The sequence below is a fragment of the Ceratotherium simum genome, chromosome 22 (genome assembly GCF_057802395.1).
Source record: "Ceratotherium simum simum isolate JZ-2026a chromosome 22, ASM5780239v1, whole genome shotgun sequence".
Lineage (NCBI taxonomy): Eukaryota > Metazoa > Chordata > Mammalia > Perissodactyla > Rhinocerotidae > Ceratotherium > Ceratotherium simum.
Genome location: NC_141921.1, coordinates 34,798,503 through 34,810,085, shown reverse-complemented (window position 1 = coordinate 34,810,085; position 11,583 = coordinate 34,798,503). Strand labels below are relative to the sequence as shown.

At 54.9% G+C, this 11,583-nt stretch overlaps 1 protein-coding gene across 6 annotated transcripts in view; it reads right to left on the bottom strand.

Annotated features, from left to right (window-relative positions):
- The window catches only part of ECE1 (endothelin converting enzyme 1), a 106,717-nt gene that overhangs the window by 26,955 nt on the left and 68,179 nt on the right, over positions 1 to 11,583 (bottom strand). For all 6 annotated transcript variants that reach the window (XM_087446637.1, XM_087446638.1, XM_087446639.1 and 3 more), the window contains 3 exons: positions 3,643 to 3,764; positions 1,799 to 1,945; positions 616 to 681 (listed from right to left, as the gene is read on the bottom strand). In XM_087446637.1, the coding sequence (XP_087302763.1) occupies positions 616 to 681; positions 1,799 to 1,945; positions 3,643 to 3,764 (335 nt within the window). The remainder of the gene's footprint in view (positions 1 to 615; positions 682 to 1,798; positions 1,946 to 3,642; positions 3,765 to 11,583) is intronic.

The window sequence follows — 11,583 nt, the reverse complement described above, 5'->3', positions numbered from 1 at the left end:
ACGCTTGCTCAATACAAGTTGGTGGAAAAATGAACGGACAGATGAGGAACCTCAGGCCAGGTCTCCCTGGGACATCACGAGAGGCAGCCGGGGGGAGGTAAGGTCATGGGCTTTGGAGTGAGTAGATCTGGATGTAAATCTCAGTCTCAGCATTTATTGGCTGTGTAACCACGAGCAGGTCACTTAGCATCTCTGGGCCTTATTCCCTCCTCTGTAGAAGGCAAGGTAAAAATAATACCCTAGTGACAGATGAGGTGAACGAAGTTCAGAGACGTTCACTATCTGCGGGGTTACTGGGAGGGCCAGAGGTGATGTATATAGAAGGCTTAGCACCCACAAATGGTGGTGGCTGTTATCGCTGCCTTGCTCTAGAATAGGGACAGATGACACCTGTCCCCTGTCTATTGTGCCTGCGATGCGTGAATGTGAAACAGCCAGCCTAGGGCCCCCTCACCTGCCAGGGACAGCCCGTCACCCATCAGGTAAGTGACAGCTCTGTGCTCCTCTAGCTTCAAAGACCTGCACGGGGGGACACTGAGGGGACACTGAGTGGGGTGAGCCACGGAGAGAGGTGGGCTGGGGGCAGGGGCCACTCTTTCTGAATACTATACTCACCTTCTCATTTTCGGTTTTGTTCAGGTAATAGTCCCTTGACGGTAAGCCCAGGCCAGACTGGTCCACCTGGAGAGACAGGCGGGAGTGAGAGGGCATCTCCCATTGCACATGCTCACTGCATGGCCTCCGCCCACCCTGGGGACGGCTGGCACATGGCAACAGGGCCAGCTCGGGTCCCAGCAGGAGCATGAACTGGTTGCTGGGGCCACCCCTGGGATGGGCCCACCCGGGGCGGGGACAGATACATGGGGGGCTGCATTCCTGCCCACATGCGTGGTCAGCCACAGGGACTGTGGGCCCTTCTGAAGGGCCAGACAGAGCCACCCTCCTCCTTAAACACCTCCTAGCCTTGGCAGAGCACCTCAATTTCATTCAGCACTTCCCAAGATGGTACAGTGGTTAAGAGCCACTCACAAGCTGTGTAACCTTGGTCAAGTTACTGAATTTGTCTGATCTGCAGGTTCTTCATCTGGAAAACAGGGGAAATAATATCTAACCCTCAGAGCTGGAACAAAGATTCAAGGAGAAAGTGCCAGTAAAAAGCTTGCCGAGTGCAGGTAAGGGAGGGTCAATTCCTGAAAGCTACTCTCAGAGCCTTATGGGCCAGACCTTGACATACTTAGAGTAGCGTTATAGTTCATTAGATTGATAAGGAAACTGCACCTCAGAGAGGTTGAGGCACTTGCCCAAGGTCACACAGTGAATGAGTGGCAGAAATAGGAGGGAACTTAGCCTTCCTGACCCCCAGCCTGGGTTTCTCGCTTCTGCATCTGAGGGTGGGAGCCAGTGCTGGGGTCCCCCTGGGTGTGCTGACACTCAGTCTGGGGCTGGCTCTGGCAGGAAGAGCTGGACTCAAAGCCACTCCAAGCAGAGCCACAAAGACCGGAGGTTGAGGTAGGGGGACCAGGAGGTGGCTCTAGCTGTCCTGGAGCCCACGGTGACCAATTAGAACCCCAAGGAGTCATCTGTGCTCAGTGACCCCACCTCCCCAAGCACAGCAGGCTACCCTTTCATAACTTCTTGCCTGTAAAAATCTCGTGGTTGGGAGCCTCCAGAAATAACCCAGGCTCAGAAACCAGCAGCCTGCTGCCCAGGGCAAGTCTCCCTACCCCAGCGCTTGCTAAACTCAGAAGAGACCATGAGGTCACACCCCTTCCTCCTCCTGTGGTCCAGGCTGGCTCACCTGGATCACGTTGCTGTTGGAATTCTTGGAGTCGGCGCTGACGTAGACGGAGAAGAAGGGCGAGGTGCGGTAGTGGGAGGTGACCACCTGCAGGGTGTCCTGGAAGTTGTCCTTGTCCCAGGGACCTGTGATGTTCCAGCCCCCGAGCTGTGGGGAGAGAGAGGGAACAGGGAGGTGATGAGGTGGTGGGGGACCCGGGTGTGAATTCTGCTTCTGGGGCTGACCTGCTCTGTGAACACTGCAGCAGTCAACTGACCTCTCTGAGCCTCAAGAGCAAACAAAAGAGATGGTCTTCATTAGGGGTTTCTGACCAGTGGGCAGGAGATGCTGGACAGAGCAAGACTTATCCCAGACCAGCGAGCCATGAATCTACACAGTGGCTGCTCCCTGGATGGCGGGGGATGGGGATGGGAAGGAGATCTTGCCTGTAGTCTGTTCACTTTTTGAATACTGAATCACACGGCTGTAATTCCTAGTAGAGCATAAATTCAATCTTGCCTATGGAAAAAAAAAGGCTCCATATTTTTTAAAAGGTTGATAAGCTATGGTCTGTACTTCAGTTTCTCTCAGAGTTGGGATTTTGTTTGTTTGTTTTTGTTTTTGGTGAGGAAGATCGGCCCTGAGCTAACATCTGCCAATCCTCCTCTCTTTTTGCTGAGGAAGACTGGCCCTGGGCTAACATCTGTGCCTATCTTCGTCTACTTTACATGGGATGCCGCCAAGCATGGCTTGACAAATGGTGCGGCGGTGCGCACCCGGGATCCGAACCGGCGAACCCCAGGCCGCCACAGCAGAGCGCGCACACTTAACTGCTTGCGCCACCGGGCCAGCCCCAGAGTTGGGATTTTTTTAATCTCCTTGGTCCTCTCTGGCTCAGCACAAGCTGGCATGTGGGGCCTGTGCCAGAGAGGAGAGACCGTACGGTCCCCAGTGCCCACAGCTCCCACCCCTGCCACAATGCCTTCCCAGCACCGAGCTAGGAGGCAGGGCCTTGAAGGAGCACGGGACAGCCAGAAAACATCCACGGCCACCCTTCTGTGTGCGCCAGGCAGCCTGGCCAGCCTTGGGCGGCCCCCTCGGAGTCCATCCAAGGCCAACTGGGAGGTGCCCAGAAGAAAGGCTCACCCTGCAGGAGGAAGGGGAGGCCCCAGCTCAGGGCGCCTCCTCCAGGGAGGGCTCTGCTTCTGGTCCAAGACTTTCTGTTGGGGGCTGGCCCGGTGGTGCAGTGGTTAAGTGCGTGCGCTCTGCTTTGGCGGCCCGGGGTTTGAAAGTTCGGATCCCGGGCGCGTATCAACGCACCGCTTTTGTCAAGCCATGCTGTGGCGGTGTCCCATATAAAGTAGAGGAAGATGGGCACGGATGTTAGCCCAGGGCCAATCTTCCTCAGCAAAAAGAGAGGAGGACTGGCATCGGATGTTAGCTCAGGGCTGATCTTCCTCGCAAAAAAAAAAAAAAAAAAGACTTTCTGTTGATTCTTCTGCAACGTACCCCCCGACACACAACACGCCCTCTGAGGAAAAGGAAGCAGCAACATTTCCCTGTAAATATGGCCCTTGTCCCACACACAGATGCAGAGAGACACACATATGTGTGACAGACATCTACAACAGATGCCGACATACATCCCCACACTAACACACACAATATTCCCACCCACACAGAGAAACACACACACACACACACACACACACACACACACACTCAGCCCCCACAGGCTCTACAGTCCAGCTGGCCGAGGTGTGAGGTGGCCAGGTCCCCATGGTAGCTGAGAGCTGAGGTGAGAGCCAGAGGGGCAGGCAGGTGACATGGGCAGGCGATCGGGAACGTCTGCCCGGGGAACTCACCTTCTCAATCAGCTCCATCAGGGGCCTGGCCTTGAGCTCCTCGATTCTGGTTTCATTCATACATGCCCGGTAGTACACTTGGGCCTTCCTTTCTGCCTCACTCACACTAGCCGTGGAGTTCTCTGGAACAAGAGACAGCAGAGTTTGCAACGTGCCCCATCTGCACACTAGGTGGCCCCGGCTGAGTCCTCAGAGCCTCGGTGTTCTCAGCTGTAAACGGAGCTAGCATTTCTGCCCATGAGGCAGCGGGGCGGAATTCAATCACACGGGTATGTGACGGCCCCGGGGCAGAGCCTGGCAGACTGGAGGTGCTCCCTAATTTTAGCTGACTGCAAATAAGAAGAGCATACCATGTTTCTCCCACTCTGCTGGTCGGGTTCGTGGACATGTCCCTAGGTTGGCAGCACAGGCTACCCCACAGGGGGACAGTCTGCTGGCCAACGCATGGCCCAAACACCCCTGCCTGGTGCGTGGGACAGAGACATGCTTACTTTTCAGAACCCAGATGACCCTTCTTGTGGTAAAGACTGGAGTTGGACAGAAGCTTTAAAGGCCTCATTCATTGTGAATTTACCTTCCATTTCCTCCTCAGAGGGGCCGGGCATCATGTTCATCATGCGACAGTTGACTCAGAGGGCTGCTTGCCATTTCCCATTCCAACCTCGGCAAACAGCATCGCAATCCCTTACACTGGGACACCCAGGAGACTCTGTCCCCTTCTCCCTGCCCTCAGAGCCCTGGTCCGGATGCCACCTGCTGAGGGCCACGCTCCTGTATGTGCACAAGCACCAGGGAGGGTCCTGGCTGCACCCCTCGAAGGCAACGACTTCCTGCTGTTTAGGTCACGAAGGGCCTACTATGTGCCAGGGCTCCTGTGCCTGAGCCGTCATCCCAGAGCTCTGCTCCAGACCACGCCGAGTCCCTGCCCTCTCAATTCCCTCTGTCTGGTTCACTCCCTCCCTGGGAGACTCCTCGCTGCTCCGGCCACTTTTCCTCCTTTCAAACTCATTTCTCCCGGACCCTGAAACTCCTTCTTTGTCTTCCTTCAGACTCCCCTAACCCTACGTCCTCCACGGGACTTTTCTAGCAGAACTTTTATCCGTTCATCCACTAAACAGATCGATCCGAGATGATTACTCCATGCCAGGCTCTGTGTCTTTTGGGGACACAAAAGACAACGTCCCCATGAACTTCCTTTCCAGCGTGACGACACAGATAACGAGAAACACATGAAGAAAAAGCTCGCCCTGGCCCTTGTGCATTGGACCCTGTCAGACCCTACAGCCTTCAAGGCCTCTCTCAGAGCCCATCTTCTCTTTGAAGCCTCTCCTAAGAGGTTCATCCACGAAGGCTCTCAACAGAGAGCACCTACGGGGAGCCAGGCATGGGGCTGGGCACCAGGCTTTACAGACACGAATGCGTACTTCCTGCCTCCAAGGAGCTCACGGTCTAATGTGACCACAGACACGCAAAGAAATGGCCGAGAGACACCAAAGTGCTTTGATTAACGCAAACAGTTTTGGAGCCCAGAGAAAAGTCACACCCTTCGGTGGGGTGGGGTGGGGTGGGGTAGGGTCAGGGGGCCTGCTGAGAACATTCTACTTGAGTTGGTTCTTAAAGATGAAAAATTCTTCACCAGGTAGAAATGAAGGGAAAGGGCGCTGGGTTTGGGGGCAGTTGGAGAGCATGAGGGAAAGCAAGGAAGCATAAGAGGGCGTGATGTTTCGAGAAAAGACATCCACTTGGCGTAGCCTGTTTCCAAGGGCAGGAGTCATTTCCTGACCAGTCTAATCAGCTTTCCCAGCCCTCATCCCGAGAGCTCCCCTGCCCCCCAATCCTTACCATAAACAGCATCATGGTTTTCAATGGTCAGAGAGCATCAACTCTCGGTCCTACTGAGGTCAGGGTGACAGCCCTGAAGAGGGACGGGACCAGCCTGGGCTAGTCTGAAGGGAGATATGGACACAGAGGCCCAGGGGCCTGCAGGATGAGGGGCTATGGAGGGTACACACGGCCCTGGAAACACCTGCGTGGCCCCCACGCTGGACTGGGGCTATGAGAAGAGGCCTCCCGGAGGGGAGGGCAGCAGCGGGGAGGGCTGCGAATTCTCCCTGCCCCTGAGGCTCAGGAAGCAGAACATCAGAGAAAGTGAAGGGGGGTTCCCCAACCCCCTTCCAGGGCCTCATTTCTATGACAACACCTCCCAGCAGACAGGAAAGCAAGAAAATTGTCATTGCTCGCCAGACCCCTGAAGCAGCATCTCACCATCCACAACTGGCTCTGACCATGACCCTGAGATGCCGGGTCAGTGTCGGGGGAGGTGCCCTGTGTGCTCTGGCCACGAAAGGGCCTGGTACCTCCCCTCCCACCGCCCCAAGGCCACCAAGATAAGAGGCCCAAAGGAGGAACAGCCTGGCTGTGCTCATGACAGGCATCCCACCCCAGCCGCTAACACCTGTACACAATCCCTGAACGATCACTGGGAGAGAGGGAACGCACCCAGAGAGGGAACGCTCCTTTCCCCTTCGCTGAGAGGCTGCCGCTGATGAGTTCAAACTTCCTTCCTCCGAGCTCCACACCCTGCGTGTCACGTCCACTCGTTTTCCCACAAATGTTTACGAAGTTCCTATGGTTTGGTGGCTGCTGGGCTGGGTATGGAGGATGCAGTGGGCAACACAGACACGGGTCTGCCCGCATGAGGCCCGCAGCCTGGTGGGTGAGACTCACAGCAACATGACAATCACAGAGACGATAATCTGATTACACAGCGGGTGAATGCTGTGAGGAGAACGTGGCGGGGGATGCCTCCTGAATGCCGGGAGGCCCTGAGGGAGGATGGCGGGGGGAGGTCCCAGGGAAGCCTCGCCAGAGCTCTGGGGATGAAGGATGAGTGGACGTGGGGGCTGTGCTTGGGCTGCCTCGCCTACTAGTCCGTGTCCTAGTGATCCCTGTTCCCCAGCACCTGGCGGGCACACGGCAGCCCTCAGCCACGTTCACTGAAAGAACACAGCGTCCTTTTGATGGGGAAGGACGCGGTATCTGGGGGACCAGAGGGTGAGGAGGCCGGTGCCTGTCAGAGACTTGCACAGGGAGAAAGGAGGCAGGTGGGGCAGGAAGGGACAGGAGGAGTGTGGGCCCCATCAGGGGTTGGCGCTCACATTCCTGTATCCCCACGCCGACGCTGGCTGGGGCAGGGGCCTGGGAGAAGGTAAAGCTCCTCCACTGCTCCAGTCGCCTCCCTCTGGCTCACGGAGCCCATCGGGACAACCCACAGCACATTCTCCCACCGCCTCTCCTCCCTCCCCACCTACTACCTGGCAGGCTCCAGGGGATAAGAGCCGAAGTGAGATGGCCAGGGGGAGGCACTGCAACAGACCCGGTGAGCGACGATGGGGGCTCGGGCCAGCTGGCAGCAGAGAAGGGGCGAGAAGCAGTGGGAGCATGAGAGAAACAGGACTCAAGAATGCTGCCAAGTCTCCTTGGCCTGAACAAAGGGTGGTGGCTAATTGAGATGCGGAAGGCTGGGGACGGGGCAGGTTGGGGGAGTGGAGTAAGCAGTTCAGTTTTAGACAGTTTACGCTGGAGATGGCTGTTAGAGGCCCAAGTGGAACCCGGGGTGGGGAGTTTACAGAGCTGCTGTCTGTTAGTTCAAATATTGACTGGAGTATACAAATTCCCTACAATTGTCTATAAGGTCCTATATCACTCATTTTCAACAGGGGCAATACTGCCCACAAGGGGGGAGAGAATTCGTTCTTAGGGGGCAGAAACATTTTATTCTTTTTTTGTATAGATATAGTACATAAACAGCTATACAGTATATCTGTGGTATTAAAATTTTAGGAGGAGGCAATAATGAAAAAAGTTGAGAAACAATGCCCTGGATGATCTGGGCCCCGCCACCTCCCGGCCGCCATCTCCCACCTCGTCTCCTGCTCCTCTCCCTCTTCCTCCCGCGCTCCTGCCCCAGGGCCACCATGCTCACTGTTCCTCCTGCCTGCCACACTCTTCCCCTCACATCCACGTGGTCTGTTCTCTCACTTAATTCAAGTTTCTGCTCAAATGTCCCCTCCTCTGAAAGCCCATCCCCTCTTGGCCGCCTCTTCTCTCTCAGGCCCCGCATCCTATTTGATTTTTTTCACAACCATATTATTTATTTAATCCTTTATTTGTTTATTGTCTGTCTCCCTGCTGGCATGTGAGCTCCACAAGAAAAGACTGTCTTATTCCTTACACAATCCCCAGCACCTGGCGATGTCTGGCACACAGCGGGTGCACAATATCTAATTGTTGAGTGAATGAATGAAGGAGTGTTCTGGGAGCTCCACAGAGACAGAGATCAATCACATCAGCCTGAGGGAGGAGGCTCGGTTTCAAAGTGAAAGCCACAGAGGTTTTCTCATTAGGAAAAGCTGGCTTTCCTTTAAGACACCCCTGCCTGTGTTTACTTCCCAGAAGAAAGTTCCTTGGGAGCAGTCTAGGAGGAAGCCAACAGGGCAGCTTCTAGCACTGAGCCAGGGGCCACATTTTGGCACTTCCAGGGCCCCCGTGGTATGGAAATAATTTGGCAGCCCAGGGCCAGATAACAAGGCTCCCAACTGCCTGGGTACTTCCTTCCAGGGACCCCGAGTTCCAGAAACTTCCTCAGTCACTTCCCCAAAGTCCCAGAGAGGAAAGCCAGCACACCATTTAATCTGCCCGCTTCTTCCTCTGGGAGTTTTTATTGGAACACCCTTTCCCACATCGCTCCCTGGGAGGAAACAACGCCCAGCCGCGGGCTGCAGTGATGGGGATGACTGGGAATTCTGCGGCCCCCTGTGCCGCAGTGAGACCGTCTGGCCAGGAGCACGAGGGGCCCTGACTCCACATCAGGACAAGACCAGCGTTTGTTTTAGATAAAACCACAGACTCAGTTCAGATAGTCACAGGCCTCAGGAGCCCCATCCTGTGAGGGGAAGAGGGGGGCTGATAAAGGAGGTGCCTTTTTCTGCAGAAGAACAAAAATCATTACACTATTATTACCATTTACCGGTGCCCACGGTGGGCCAGGCCCTGTGCTGAAATCTTTTCATCACCACACTGACTCCCCGAAGTGGATACTATCACCCCATTTCACAGAGAAGGAAAACGAGGCCCAGGGAGATGAAAGAACTTGCCTAGGGAGGCAGAGCTAATACAGAGCATGCTAGAATTCAAACCCAGGCCTTCTTAAGCCTCCCTGAGAAAATGAACTGCTTCCTCTGAGTTTGGGTGTGGCTGTGCGTGTTCATCTGGTCAAAACAATTTCCACCAGTGGGCGTATTAGTATCATGCCAAATTTATAGGCAAGAGGCTGAGTAACCTATCCAAGGTCACACAAGCAAGTGGCTGAGGCCAGGACTGGAGCCTATGCTCTCTCTGTTTTCCTTTCCTTTCCTGTAGGTTGGCCCAGAAAACCAGAGACAGACAGACCTGAAGCAGTCCGGCAGGCCTACGAAGCCCTGGACACCCCTCCCATCCTCGAATTAATTAATCAATCAATCCATTCAGCCATTTGAAGGAAGGCCCCACTGGTGCAGACAGGAGACCTGGACAGAAAGCACTTCAGCTGCAGGTGTCGCCCATAGTTTCCAATATGCGCAGGAAGATGCAACTAAATTAGACAGTAAATATTGGAAAAACAAATCAAAATAAAAATAGAAGAGATGACACGATTAATTGCTAAGTCACTGACATGGACAAATTTAACGCTATGGAAAGGATTCTGTCTGTATTTCTCAGGGAGACCGGTGTCGGGGTAGAAGGAAGGGAGACCGCTAACTTTTTCTTTATGGACTCTGTGTTGCTCGAATGGTTTTAACAAGCAGGCATTCATTTTTCTGAATACATTACCATTACAATATGAAATATAGTAAATACGACAGGTACACAAGATGTAATTGTAGCTCAACCCCGGAGAGGCCCTTTGGTCGCCACAGAAGGCATAACGGAAGCAGGTTTGAGACAAGTCTTGTGGGATTGGGAGGGGGTGAGGTAGGTACTCTAGATGGCAGAATATTCTGCGCTAAAAGCAAGGGGAGGAAAACCTAAGGCGAGGCCCAGGCTGAAGGGGAGCCAGGTCCCGCTGCATCCTTCCCCTGAGGAAGTGGGACCACACTCCTATCTCCGCAAAGCCTACGAGGACAGCCCCAGCTGGTGACCCGGGTGAGCCATCTGTCTCATGCGTCCTAGTTCAATCCACCTGCTACAGATCTGCCTGGACTTCCTGAGGGGGCGAGAGTGAACTCACTGTTCAGAGAAAAAAGCGTCTCGCCCAAGTCACACGGCAGGCTGGCGGTAACAGCTGTTCTGTCTGGCCAGCTGACAATCCCCCCTGGCCCTCTGAATGTTCCTTCTTCCTCCACCTAGAGAGCCCGCTCCCAGGCGAGCATGGACAGCCCAGGCACCTCTCGGCATATCCCAGTCCCCGTCAGCCCCAGCTCCCTCCTGAGGCCTGCTGGCTGACCCCTTTGTATGCCCAGCAATGCACTGGCCCACGCTCCTGCATTTCTCAGTCACCCACTCACCTGCTTCCTGCCCTGCAGGGGTTTCCAGGTATCAGAGCCCCAGGTATCAAGGCCCACAGGGGAGGGGCCGTTTCCAGACTAGTTCCCAGGAGTGAGCCTGGAGGGAGGGAACGCCAGGACATGCCTCCTTGGGGAAGCTCCTGGTCAGCATGACGTGAGGGTGACCCCAGCTTCTGCGCTCATCAGGCCTGGCAGGTCTGTCCTGGCCTGGAGAGCTCGGGCAAGCAGCCACGGAGGAAGGAGGCTGGCCAACCACACTGCTGGGCGCTCCGTGACCTCCGTGTGGTGAATCTGACTCAGCGGAGTCAGTAGATAAAGAATGCCGGTCTGAGGCCCCACAGCTCTGGGGCTGAATTCCACCTCCACCATTTCCCAGGAAATACATTTTCTTTGTACTTATGAGTCTCTTTTGTAAAACGGGCATATACAGCCTACTCCATGGTTTAAAGAAAATAATACAAGTAAACAACCCAGCATGGTCACGGATACGCCCTGTGTCTCCTTCCCTCATAACTGGGTCCACGTCAGTGCTTCCATAAGACATAAAATAAGTAACAGTCACCCTTTCTTCGACCACCCAATTAACGCTTAGAACATCCCTTCTGATGCTCTGAGTTAGTTCCCACTTTACAGGTGAAGAGCTGAGGCCCTGAGAGGCTGAGCGGCCTCTCTGCAGTCACACAGCGTGTTAGGGAGGGGGCCAGGCTGGAACTCTCCTAAGACCACTGAGAAGGGTAGCTCTGCTTCGCTGCATGTACCAGGTCCCAGGCTCTGTGCTAAGTACCCTGACCCATCACATAGAAGTCAATACTCACAGTGACCTTGTGTGTTAGGAGGCACCATTGCCCCCATTTTACAGATAAAGAAACTAAGCTGGGGAGGAGCCAGGTCACTTGTCCAAGGCCACACGGGTGATAAGCCAGCATGCCAGGCTGCCTGACTTCAAAACCCTGCAGTCTGGCCTCCTGACACCACCAGACCCTGGCCCCTGGGTCAGGGACTTAAACCCATGGGTCTGGCTGGTCTGTGCCCAGCTCAGTGCAGCTCCCCACCCACCCCTTGACTGTCAGGGACAGGGTGGATGTAAAGCCAGAGCCAAGGACTGGGGCCCTGCCCTCCTGGGGTGTGGGGTAGGGGGATGGACTCAGTCTTGGCATAGACCCCAGCCCTCCTGATAAGAACCAGCAGGATCAGGATCCATGGGCACAATATCCAAGGGCCAGTTCTGGGCTTACCCGGGAAATAAGAGTGCCTGTCCACCTTTCCTCCCCTGTCCCCTCTCGGTGCTAATGGCTCCCTAGGGGTGGAGGCCCTCTCCATTCCAGACTTGTGGTGTGTCCTTGACAAAGTTACATAACTAACTTCTCTGAGCCTCAGTTCCTTCATCTATAAAATG